The following is a 12,500-nucleotide window of genomic DNA, read 5'->3' as shown; positions in this document are numbered from 1 at the left end:
GCATCGGTGAGTCACGTGACATAAAAAAAACGATATGATCGCATTGGATCTCATTACATGGAGATGATATGACGGAATGAACGAGATATCTTGAATGATCTAGTTATGTGACATTATCAAATATCGTTTTGTTTACTATATTTCTCTTTACTTTGCAGGGCTCGCTCTTGCAGAAGGGGAAGTCCGGGTAAGGAAGTACGCCTGTGACTTAATCTGAAGGAGAGATAGATAGATGCATATATGAATAGATATATGAATACAGAAAAAGAGAGGGAGACAGTGTATCATTTTCATTTCTTATTATTCTCCATGTAGGAAAAGCGTGGTTTCGCCGGCGGTTATGGCGGCGGCTACGGAGGAGGCCACGGCGCGGGCGTGGGCGGAGGCTACAGCAGCGGCGGCGGAGGCTACCTGATCGTCGGCGCCGGCAACGGAGGCGGCCACGGCCCCAGCGCCGCCGACGTCGCCAACGAGGCTGCGGCTCAGGCCACCGCCGCCGCCGCCGGCCTCTCCGGAGTCGCAAACGCCGCCTACGGAGCAGCCGCCAGCCAGGCCGCCGCCGTCTCGTCGGCCGCCGCCCAGACTGCTCAGGCCGCGGCAGCAGGCAAGCAGGCGCAGGCCGCCAAGGTCACCGTCGCCCTGCAGGGCGCCCAGGCCGCATCCTACGCCGAGGCCTCCTTGACGGCGCAGGCCGCGCAGGCCGAGCAGGAGGCTGAGCTCACCTACAACCAGGCGGTGGCGACCCTCAACGACATCGGCGCCGCCGAGAACGAGGCGCGGGCCGTCGTGGCCCAGACGGGACAGGCGCTGCAGGCCGCCCGCCGCGTCCGCGCCTCGCAGGCTGCCATGGCCTGGCAGGCGCAGCAGACCGCCAACGCCCTCGAGCAGCAGCAGACTCTGGCCCTCAAGGACCTGCAGTCGGCGCAGCAGGCGGCGGCACAGGCCGAGGCGGCGGCATCCAAGGCCCTGGCCAAGGCCAAGGGAAACAACCCCTACGGCTACGGACACTAATTTCTATGCAAGAATCATTATATAACCGCATCTCGACTAAATAAAGTTCACTAGTCAAAAGAGCACCGCAGATATATGATTTTTCCCTCTCATTACAATTTCGTGGATAGGTCTGACGAAATCTAGAACTGAGAATCTTTTTATCTGCTTAAAGGGAGCTAATATGTTCATTAATTGGTAATGAAGGTAGTAAAGACTAAAATAATGATATTACTACTAGTGATACCAATGATGATCATAATGATAACAGTGATGGTGATATTAGTAAGTATATAATATCAATAACAAGAATATTAATATTATTACCATTATCAATAATTTTAAGCCACTGACTCTCAGGAATCTTAAGGTTTATCATATCATCATATCAGTTTGATAATGTGAAGGCAGATTCTAGTTGGGACGTACTCCTCCCTCATGACCTGAATTTCCTGTTTCCCTTTCTGCCTTCGACCTGCTCCTGGCTACAGCTGACACGCCCAACCCCCCATGACAGACCGGAAGCATTGTCAACATCTCATTTCGCCAGATGTTCATTATATGTCAAAGCTGGAAACGTCTGTGAACATCACTCTTCGCCTCATCTTTACTGACATTCCCTCTTAGCGTCATCTCATTTCCTATATGCCATGTATTGGTTTGAGAATAGTTACCCATGGTTGCCAGCGTCACCATAGAAATGGGAAATAAAAGCAAGGGTACACGACGCAGGGTAGCTGAGAGGTCAGACTGAGATCCAGATGACCTCGGGGACTTGACCTCCAGGGCCCTTTTCTCCGGCTGGAGGCAAGTGCACTCAACCGGGCAATAAGCTGCTTCGGTAGAGAATCGTCTGTGCTCTCTCCCCCAGTTCAAGTTGAAAGTTGGCACAAACCACAGCTTACATCTGGTGACAAGCTTATAGTAATCGTTGTTATTGTTGCTGGTAGTGCTATTCCTAATGATAATAATCCTAATCATCATTATGATTAAGGTGAATGGTAATAATAAGAATATGGAAAATTGCGACTGCTTTCGTGATCTGGGCCTTAGTGACAGCCCAAATTATAAAAGAGCAGCCAATCTATAACATTTTGGTATACCATTAGTGGAATTATTTAATTTCTGTTCAAAGGCGCAACGTGAATATATTTCAGTTATCTGTATTTGTTTAATCCTTCTGAAGGTAATATTCCCCCACCAAATGTTGCTGCCTCAAATTATTGCCAAAGTAACTTGATTTTGTAGAAATGCCTCCCAATTCTCTAAGATTATTGTTATGATTGGTTTAAGGAAATCTTACTGCGTCCCTTGTGAAGTTTAGGTCGTCAGTTATGATTATTTGGGCTCTCTATACGAATCAAAGTACCCAAGAGTTTGTATTAGAAGATAATGAAGACGCCTAAAGTCTCTCAGTGATAAGGGTGAACCAGGGGAATTACCAGTAATGCACTATCAAAAGCTCATTGTTTTTTTATGATTTTCCTAACTTATCTTATAGTTTATTAAAAACGACATAAAGCAGGATAACCGCGCATCTTGGGGGTGGAGTTATGAGTCGGGTTTTCGGTAATGAAATGTCTGTATTGTTGATAAGATAGATAAGTTTATTTCATAGTTAGTGTACCTCTTTGACTGTCAAGATTCGGCGTGACAGTATCGACGATGGCCAACGCTGCGCACTGGCCTCCGTCTCCTAAGCAATAGTTGTGTCCGGCGCTTAGTGTCCGTAGCCGTAGGGGTTGTTTCCCTTGGCCTTGGCCAGGGCCTTGGATGCCGCCGCCTCGGCCTGTGCCGCCGCCTGCTGCGCCGACTGCAGGTCCTTGAGGGCCAGAGTCTGCTGCTGCTCGAGGGCGTTGGCGGTCTGCTGCGCCTGCCAGGCCATGGCAGCCTGCGAGGCGCGGACGCGGCGGGCGGCCTGCAGCGCCTGTCCCGTCTGGGCCACGACGGCCCGCGCCTCGTTCTCGGCGGCGCCGATGTCGTTGAGGGTCGCCACCGCCTGGTTGTAGGTGAGCTCAGCCTCCTGCTCGGCCTGCGCGGCCTGCGCCGTCAAGGAGGCCTCGGCGTAGGATGCGGCCTGGGCGCCCTGCAGGGCGACGGTGACCTTGGCGGCCTGCGCCTGCTTGCCTGCTGCCGCGGCCTGAGCAGTCTGGGCGGCGGCCGACGAGAAGGCGGCGGCCTGGCTGGCGGCTGCTCCGTAGGCGGCGTTTGCGACTCCGGAGAGGCCGGCGGCGGCGGCGGTGGCCTGAGCCGCAGCCTCGTTGGCGACGTCGGCGGCGCTGGGGCCGTGGCCGCCTCCGTTGCCGGCGCCGACGATCAGGTAGCCTCCGCCGCCGCTGCTGTAGCCTCCGCCCACGCCCGCGCCGTGGCCTCCTCCGTAGCCGCCGCCATAACCGCCGGCGAAACCACGCTTTTCCTGGAATTTATATAGACTTGACTCTCATAGTATGCATTGAGAGAACACACCCATTATTGACCATATTCCCAGGAATATGCAATCAGATACGTGCAAGGCCTTACGCGAATCGTCTCCTCAGCAACTGCCAAGCCTGCAGAAAAGAAAAAAATAATTAGTCAAGCAATGCGAGAAAAATCAAAGCTACTCAGAGTAAGAACAGATCCTCGACAAGAACATGAGATTAAGCCACATCGAGACTTAGACAAATAGAAAACGAGCGAGCGACATTCAGAACACCCGTTTAGACTTTTACCCAAACAGAGAGCGATAATGAAAGTCTTAGCAGCAGCCATTGTGTGGAAGGCTTGATGTGGAGTGTGGCAAAACCTTTTTTCCCGCCTTCCTATATACCCGTCTCCTCCACCTGGAACTTGTGACGTCACTCTCCGATCGTCTTTTGTTTTGCTCTGAGATGCTCTGGAGAATAAATACTCCCAAATCACTCTCACACTCACCATCCTCCCTCAGCTCACACACCGGATCACCGGTTTATTCTTTTGCTGCCACAAACTACACAACCCGCTCTGACAGTCGTCATGCTGTTTCTCAGCTCATTATTTATCGCCGATACAAGGAGAGACATACGAAAAATCAGACAAAACCCGATCCCGTTAGCCCTCACCTCCTGCCGCCGTTCCGCTCTCCCTGCTTCACCGTCTCCTTTTCCCGGTGCTCGCCACCCGTTCCCACGTTGCCACTACCCTTGCAATACCGTTCCGTCTCTGCCGTTTACATGAAGATCTCTGTTTGCCACTATTATTTTGCTGGAGATTAAATAGATTTTGATAGTTCGTAACGTGCAGATCAACAGATGCTGCCACGGATGAAATGATTATTAAATAAACCATCTTTTACATATATTTGTGTAAGAGAGAGAATGAAAGAGGTAGAGAGAAAGAGAGAGGTAAAGAGAGATTGGATAATAAAGAGAGAGAGATATGTATACACACATAACACACCACCCCATACACCACACACAATACACGACACCACCACACACACCACTATCTTAATTTATATATATATATATATATATATACTTATATATTTAGTCATATATATATATTTTTATAATATTAATATACTATATTATTTAGAGGGGGAGAGAGGGGAGGAAAAGAGAGGGAAAATAGTAGATATAGTTATTGATACACACACTAACACACAACACGCATCTACAACAACACATATACACCCTCCCCCACACATATATTTATATATATTATATATAGATATATACTTTAATATATATATATTATATATGTAAATATATATGTATATATATATGTATATTTATATATTATATATATGAATATATATAGATATATTTATTATATTAGAGAGGAGAGGAGGAAGAGGGAGAGGGGAGAGGGACGGAAAGAAGCGAAGAGAGAATAGGTTGCAGGAGAAAAAAGGAGAGAGAGAGAGGAGATTGAGGAGAGGAGAAGGGAGGAGAGAGAGAGAGATTGATTTTGATTTTCATATGTTTATTCATACTATATACATTGCATACACATGAATAGGCATAGGAACTATGACTATATATATATATATATATATATATATATATATATATATATATATATATATATATATATATATATAGAGAGTGAGCAGAGAGTAAGGGAGAGAGCAATCACGACGACGACCTTGAGAGAGCGATGAGGGAGAGAGAGAGGAGAGAGGAGGGAAAGAGAGTGAGGGAAGAGAGAGACATAGATAGATATAGATATAGATACACTCACACACACAAAACACAACCCCACCACACCACAGGACACTCACAAACACACACACACATTTATTCTATCATATATATATATATTTATATATTATCTATAATATATACATACATACTATCTATATATATATATATATATAGGTAGATTGATAGATAGTTAGTAGATTAGATAGACTGATATATAGATAGACATCTCATAGGAAGAGAGCGACGAGATAGAATTCAAGATTCTAGAATTTGAAGAAAAAATCGGTGACTATTGCGAAAGTAGAACATCATCTCTTGTTTAAACAAGCCTTGAATAAGAAAAACCCACCAAAACAATACTCTTGCGAGCACAAGCAAAATAGAAAACAAAATTGCAAAGAAGAAAGGAAACTCACTATTATAAGAAATGTCCCACGGAAAACAAGTAACACATAGTTCCACAAAAAAATGAAACAAAACGAAACTCAGAACTCTATTACTTTTTTTTTTTTTTTTTTTTTAGATAAACAGAAACACAAAATAAAAACCTGGCATTGTTCTATCTAATTTTCTCCTCATGCCATCGTGTCTGTAAAAGCATCGAGTGATTACGAGACTCAAAGATCCAATAACAAAGCACGTTCATTCATAAAACGCATGGTCCATCTGTGAATGAGTTTAGTAACCAGCCCTTCGAAAGGATTTAAAGTTTTATTCAGCGATATTCCATGCCTTCATAAAGCCAGTCGATATATTTATTTACTCTATCATAAGATATATACTACTATATATTTATATATATTTAATATATCTATATAGTAGGAGAGAGAGGATGACGAGAGAGAGAGAGATAGAGAGAGAGAGATGAGGACGAGTACGTAAGACGAGAGTGAGTAGAGAGAGAGAAAGAAAGAGAGAGAGAGAGAGAGAGAGAAAGTGAGAGATAGATAGATAGATAGATAGATAGATAAACAGAAAAGCCTGACCTTTGTAGAAATTAAAGGGGCCTCGTCGTAGGTTAAAACATAAAAATAACGATGAGGTTTGCTTTAAAAAGGAAGAAATAAACTAGAAATATGAATTTAGTGAATGCCTTGGATTTATGAAGGTTTAATAACACGAAAGTTTCTCCGGATCACTTTCGTTAATGTGGAGCATATATGCATAAGGCTAGGCAGGACATTATTCATTGTTATAGAGTTGGATTCATTCGAAATCAGTAAGCTGAAAGGACCGCGAGCAGATATGCTAAGTTATTAAGTATAGGTATACTCACCAAACACACCCTATATTCGTTCTGTTTTTTTGAACACATATTTTCTGGGAATTAAATAGATTTTGATAGTTCGTAACGAGCAGATCACCAGATGCTGCCACGGATGAAATGATTATTAAATAAACCATCTTACACATATATTTGTGAGAGAGAGAGAATGAAAGAGGTAGAGAGAAAGAGAGAGGCAAAGAGAGATTGGATAATAAAGAGAGAGGGAGATATGTATACACACACAAACACACACACATACACACACACATACACGCACACACACACACACACACTTATATATATATATACTATATATTATTTATATATATATATCTATTCTTATATTATATTATATATATATAATATATATATTATTTAGAGCAGGGTAGGCGGGGGAAAGAAAGAGGAGGGAAATAGATAGATATAGAAATAGTACACACACACACACACCACACACGCCATTTACCACACCACACATATACACCCTTCCCCCCACATTAATATATATTAGAATATGAGATATATATATATATATATATTATATTATATATATATATGTGTATATATATGTATATATATATGTAATATATATATTATATTACTATATATTTATATATATATATATATATATATTATATATAACATATAGAGAGAGAGACGAGAGACGATATTGAGAGAGAGAGGGAGCGAGCGTGGCTTGAGGATCGGAGAGTGAGAGGATGGAGAAAGAAGAGACTGGAGAGAGAGAGAGGAGAGGAGAGGAGCGGGAGAGAGAGAAGGAGAGAGAGAGATATTTGATTTTATTTTCATATGTTTTATTCATTACTATATACTTTGCATACACATGAATAGGCATAGGAACCTATGACTATATATATTATTATATATATATATTATTATATATATATATATATATATATATACTTTTAATATATATAGAGAGAGAGAGAGAGTAGGAGAGGGCTGGGAGACAATGAGGAGAGGAGAGAGAGGGTCAGAGAGAAACGAATGCATTCGACGGGTGACGACAGTGGGAGATGAGAGGAGAGAGGAGAGGGCAAAGAGAGAGAGGGAAAGAGAGAGAAATAGATAGGTAGATTTTAGATATCGTATACACACACACACACCAAACACACAAGACACAAACACACAACACACACACAGATACACACACACACACACACATAATATATTTATACTTTTTATATATTATATTTATATATATTATTTATAATACATACATATATATATATATATATATATATAGATAGATAGATAGATAGATAGATAGATAGATAGACAGATAGATAGATAGAAACAGATAGGAAGAGAGAGACGAAAGAATTCCAAGATTAGAATTTGAAGAAAAATGCCTACGTTATATACTATTGCATAAACAAGCACACATCTTTTTTTACAGCCTGTCATAAGGAAAAACCACCAATAAAGACTCTTGCGAGCACAAGCAAAAGAGAAAACAAAATTGCAAAGAAGAAAGATTACAAAAAATGTCACACGGGATAAACAAAGGTGAACACATAGTAAGTTCCACAAAAAATGAAAACATATCGAAATCAGACTCTATTACTTTTTTTTTTTTTTTTTTTTTAGATAAATAGAAACACAAAATAAAAACCTGGCATTGTTCTATTTAATTTTCTCCTCATGCCATCGTGTCTGTAAAAGCATCGAGTGATTATGAGACTCAAAGATTCAATAACAAAGCACGTTCATTCATAAAACGCATGGTCCATCTGTGAATGAGTTTAATAACCAGCCCTTCGAAAAGATTTAAAGTTTTATTCAGGGATATTCCATGCCTTCGTAAAGCCAGTGTCGATATAATTTTATATATTATATATTATAAATTATAGTTATATATATAGTATATATATAGATATATATAGAGAGAGAGAGAGACGATGAGAGAGGAGAGAGTGAGGGAGGAGAGGGAAGAGAGGGAAGAGAGGGGAGAGAGAGAGAAAGAGGGAGGGGAGAAGGAGGGAGAGGAGAGGCGAGGGAGTGAGGGGAGAGAGAAGACGAGAAAGAGAAGGAAGGAGGAAGAGGAGGAGGGAGGAGGAGGGGGGAGGAAGAGAGAGGGGAGGAGAGAGGAGAGAGGGAGGGAGAGGGAGGATGGAAGGAGAGAAGAACAGGAAGAAGAAAGGGGGAAGTGAGAAATAGAGGAGAGGAGGGAGGAAGAGTGAGAGATTGAGAGAGAAGACGAGAGATGGAGGGAGAGCGGACCGAGCGAGAGAGAAGACAGAGAAAGCGAGGAGAGAAGAAGAGAGGGAAGCGCAAGAGAGAGAGTGTATTGCGAGAGAGGACCGGAGAGAGAGAGAGAGAGAGAGAGAGAGAGAGAGAGAGAGAGAAAGAGAGAGAGAGAGAGAGAGAGAGAGAAAGTGAGAGATAGATAGATAGATAGATAGATAGATGGACAGAAAGGCCTGACCTTCGTAGCAATAAAAAAGGGTTCCCGTAGTAGGTTAAAACATAAAAATAACGATGAGGTTTGCTTTAAAAAGGAAGAAATAAACTAGAAATATGAATTTAGTGAATGCCTTGGATTTATGAAGGTTTAATAACACGAAAGTTTCTCCGGATCACTTTCGTTAATGTGGAGCATATATGCATAAGGCTAGGCAGGACATTATTAATTGTTATAGAGTTGGATTCATTCGAAATCAAGTTGGATGAAGACAGAGAGGCAGATATGTAAGTTATATGTATAGGAATACTCACCAACACACACCTATATAGTTATCGTCATCTTCATCATCGTTATCATCATCAACATCACTATCACCATCCTCCTTCTGCTCACCATCATCGTCGTCATCATCTTATCATCATCATTATCATCGTCATCATCATCACCACCATTTATGAGTATTATCATCATAGTTATCGTCATCCTCATCATCGCTATCACCCTCAATATCCTCTTCATCATCAATACCATCACCATCCTCCTTCTCCTCACTATCATCATCATCATCATCATCATATCATCATCATTATCATCGTCATCATCATCATCATCATCGCTATTATGAGTATTATCATCATCATTATCATATTCGTAACGCCTACACCCTACAGACACCCTTACTCAGAAACAAAACAAAAAAGATAATGATTATTAACCATTTTTTCGCCTTCGTGTCATGTGACTTTCTTTTATTTATTTTATATATTCATTTTTTTTTAGAACTGTACATAAAAAAGAACGGAAAGACGAAATGTCGAGATATTTCTGTAGAGGGTTTGGTTGAGTAACGAATATGTCGTGAAAGAGAAAAAAAAAACATATATATATATATTATTTCTCTCTCTCTCACATCCCTATCCATCTGGCGATACATTCACCTACCAGCCTATCTATATACACTCACATGCGTATAAACAGATGCTTTCTCTTTTCATATTCTTATTTCGATCAAAAGTCATGATATGAAGTGATTCCGTTTGCCATAATCAGGCGCATGTCATTTCTCATTCCATGTGTTTTCCTTCGCGTGTGCGCATGCAGCATGATGTAACTTTTTATTTGATCAGGGAAGCAAATGAGTGTAACCAGAGTAAGTTCAAGCAGATTTATTCGTTATGTGATCTATGTACACGTCTCATCTCATAGCCTGTGCAAGCAGTGTGTGGGTTCAGTGGCCATACCCGTAGCCGCCCCCGAAGCCGCCCCCGTACCCGCCTCCGCTGCCCTTGGCCTTGGCCAGCGCCTTGGCGGACGCGGCCTGTGCCTGCGACGCGGCGCCGAGAGCCGACTGCAGGTCGCTCACCACCACGCTCTGCTGCAGGCCCAGGGCGTGGGCGGCCTGCTGCGCCTGCCACGCCATGGCGGCCTGTGTGGCTCGCACGTCCCGAGCAGCCTGCAGCGCCCGGAAGGCCTGCGCCACCACGGCCTGCGCCTCGTGCCTGGCGGCGCCCAGGTCGTTGGCGACCGACAGGGCGAGCTTGTGCGTGTTCTCGGCCGCCTCCTCGGCCGCGGCGGCCTGTCCCGACAGCGAGGACTCGGCGAAGGCGGCGGCGTGGGCTCCCTGCCTGGCCTGCGTCAGCTGGGCGGCCTGCGACTGCTTCTGGGCGGCGGCTGCCTGGGCTGTCTGCGAGGCTGCGGCGGCGACGGCGGCGGCCTGGTTGGCTGCGGCTCCGGCAGCGCCTGCGGCAGCGCCCTTGAGACCGGCGGCGGCGGCTGAGGCCTGAGCGGCAGCCTGGTTGGCGATGTCGGCGGCGCTGGGTCCGTGTCCGCCGCCGCCGCCGCTCACGACCAGGAAGCCGCCGCCGCCGCCGCTGCCGCCGTGCCCGCCGCCGTATCCGCCTCCGCCGTAGCCAGCGCCGCCAGCGAAGCCGCGTTTCTCCTGAAATATCACATAATTGAGAAAACATCTTGTCTATACAGACGATGTCTGTTCCGCTGTGCTTTACCAGTGTGTTCATCAGTACGACCAATTCTCAATAACCGGACCGAAAAACATACGCGACTACTTACGCGGATCTCATTCTCAGCGGCAGCGAAGCCTGGAAAGAAAAGAAAAAACAGCAGAACGTTAATCCCAAATCGAAGGCAAACCACTCATTCATCAGCAAAGAAACAAGTCTCAGCAAACACCTTCCCGGACGAACAGCTCACCGAGGCAAAGGATCACCAGAGCAGTCTTGAATGTAGCCATGGCGAGAGACGATAGAGAGGACTGTACCGGAGTCTAACCGACCTCCCGTTTTATAGAGCAACGGCAGCGAATTACGCCACGGAGTCAAAAGGGTTGAGGGGCGACACCATGGGGCATGACACCGCCCCATTGTAACGCTCCTGACGCCCACAATGGCACTCGGGTGACGTCTCTTGTGATGAGGGCTTTAGTGCCTCATTGAGTTGCTTCACTCTGTGTTTCTCGTGTTCTCGTTTCACTTGTTTGAGTTGATTCGCATTTCTTCGTCTCCGGTAACTTTTGCCAATCACTTTCTTTGAATAGCGTTCATTCTGACAATTAAAGAAAAAGTGGAAATGAGAATAAATACGTTCACGATGCAAGAGCTGCAATGGGCGTGTTTCGAGTAAATCTTCATCTGAATTACACACGATGCAGTTCCGATGAAGGATTGATCGAAACGCGTCATTTACATCTCTGGCGCGAAGTTATTCATTCTCATTTTTTACTTCTCTTAAACTTACTTTCTTTACTCGATTTTTATCGTGATTAATATTTGTTGCAATAAGAAGGGACAAAGAACAATTTTACATTTTCATAACCCGTAATCTGTAAGATCCAGCAGGTCTCTTTTCCAACTTCGCCGTCCCCCTGATTATCAGTAATATCTAAATCTAAAATCAACAACAATCCTATACGTTTTAGATACAATACCATAACATACTTCACGTGGCCAATATCTCCATACTATCATCCTTGTTAACATCGCAAATCACATATTAGTCCTGAGCAAAGCAGAGAATAATCTTCACATGTAAGAGAAAACCCAAGCATAGTTCCATGAATAAGTGTAGACAGGTGAGTATGACCATATGACACCGACTGCTCCACTTCACCTGGAAGAGATAGTCGAGGTACCAAGAATTCAGCTTTCTTAAAGGCTACAAAATAATGCAAAATTATCAGTTATGTCAAAAGCTCTGTAGAAAAAAAATAAAGAATATGTTTCATTTCTGAAAGACATACATTTGTCAAAGTATTTCCTGAGCATCAAATTACATAAATCTCAGAGACGATAAAAATATCCTGCGGTTAATTGGTAAAAATAGGAAAAGGAAAAATAAAAGAACTGAAAGACAAAGGTTTGATAAGCGAGGAGAAGAGACGAAGAGGTGAAGCTAACAGACCAATTACTGAAAGAAGAAAATCTAGGCTAGGTGCTGGAAGAAGCAATAAGGAATCAAAGAAATATAAGTAAAGGGGAAGATGCAGCGATTGCTAGATTAACGAAAGATCTTATAGGGAGAATATTTGTTGTTTTTAGTCGGAAGTTATTATTTGCGATGTGAGATATTCGATAAGATACATAAATAAGAGTTTAAGATCATCAAATGGCTTCCTTTTTGCAGATTGTCAGGA

General features: G+C 43.5%; 3 protein-coding genes across 3 annotated transcripts in view; 1 reads left to right on the top strand and 2 right to left on the bottom strand.

The window, feature by feature from the left end:
- The window catches only part of LOC122265685 (uncharacterized), a 1,127-nt gene extending 55 nt beyond the window's left edge, over nucleotides 1-1,072 (top strand). The window contains exons 1-3 of the mRNA XM_043035082.2: nucleotides 1-6; nucleotides 159-187; nucleotides 316-1,072. The exon at nucleotides 1-6 is cut by the window's left edge and continues 55 nt beyond it. Coding sequence (XP_042891016.1) covers nucleotides 1-6; nucleotides 159-187; nucleotides 316-1,011 — 731 coding nt within the window. The 3' untranslated portion in view covers nucleotides 1,012-1,072. The remainder of the gene's footprint in view (nucleotides 7-158; nucleotides 188-315) is intronic.
- Nucleotides 1,073-2,576: 1,504 nt separating this feature from the next.
- Nucleotides 2,577-3,803, bottom strand: LOC122265684 (uncharacterized). The gene is made up of 3 exons (XM_043035081.2): nucleotides 3,702-3,803; nucleotides 3,511-3,539; nucleotides 2,577-3,406 (listed from the first exon to the last, which is right to left on the bottom strand). The coding sequence occupies exons 1-3, from the start codon at nucleotides 3,739-3,741 to the stop codon at nucleotides 2,711-2,713; spliced, it is 765 nt and encodes a 254-aa protein (XP_042891015.2). The 5' UTR covers nucleotides 3,742-3,803; the 3' UTR covers nucleotides 2,577-2,710.
- A 6,199-nt stretch (nucleotides 3,804-10,002) lies between these two features.
- LOC122265680 (uncharacterized) lies at nucleotides 10,003-11,161 on the bottom strand. The gene is made up of 3 exons (XM_043035077.2): nucleotides 11,063-11,161; nucleotides 10,922-10,950; nucleotides 10,003-10,790 (listed from the first exon to the last, which is right to left on the bottom strand). The coding sequence occupies exons 1-3, from the start codon at nucleotides 11,100-11,102 to the stop codon at nucleotides 10,080-10,082; spliced, it is 780 nt and encodes a 259-aa protein (XP_042891011.2). The 5' UTR covers nucleotides 11,103-11,161; the 3' UTR covers nucleotides 10,003-10,079.
- Between the last annotated feature and the right edge of the window lie 1,339 nt (nucleotides 11,162-12,500).

The sequence above is a fragment of the Penaeus japonicus genome, unplaced genomic scaffold (assembly GCF_977035675.1).
Source record: "Penaeus japonicus unplaced genomic scaffold, GWHDUDI00000001_assembly GWHDUDI00000017, whole genome shotgun sequence".
Lineage (NCBI taxonomy): Eukaryota > Metazoa > Arthropoda > Malacostraca > Decapoda > Penaeidae > Penaeus > Penaeus japonicus.
This window is presented reverse-complemented; position numbering and strand designations above follow the sequence as displayed.

What these genes read in the sequence shown, in the direction of transcription:
- LOC122265684 (XM_043035081.2), bottom strand. Translation starts at nt 3,741, where the DNA reads ATGGCTGCTGCTAAGACTTTCATTATCGCTCTCTGTTTGG. An exon ending in CATTATCGCTCTCTGTTTGG is followed by an intron (nt 3,540 to 3,701) that starts GTAAAAGTCTAA and finishes TCTTTTCTGCAG; the next exon opens with GCTTGGCAGTTGCTGAGGAG. An exon ending in TTGCTGAGGAGACGATTCGC is followed by an intron (nt 3,407 to 3,510) that starts GTAAGGCCTTGC and finishes TATAAATTCCAG; the next exon opens with GAAAAGCGTGGTTTCGCCGG.
- LOC122265680 (XM_043035077.2), bottom strand. Translation starts at nt 11,102, where the DNA reads ATGGCTACATTCAAGACTGCTCTGGTGATCCTTTGCCTCG. An exon ending in TCTGGTGATCCTTTGCCTCG is followed by an intron (nt 10,951 to 11,062) that starts GTGAGCTGTTCG and finishes TTTTCTTTCCAG; the next exon opens with GCTTCGCTGCCGCTGAGAAT. An exon ending in CCGCTGAGAATGAGATCCGC is followed by an intron (nt 10,791 to 10,921) that starts GTAAGTAGTCGC and finishes GTGATATTTCAG; the next exon opens with GAGAAACGCGGCTTCGCTGG.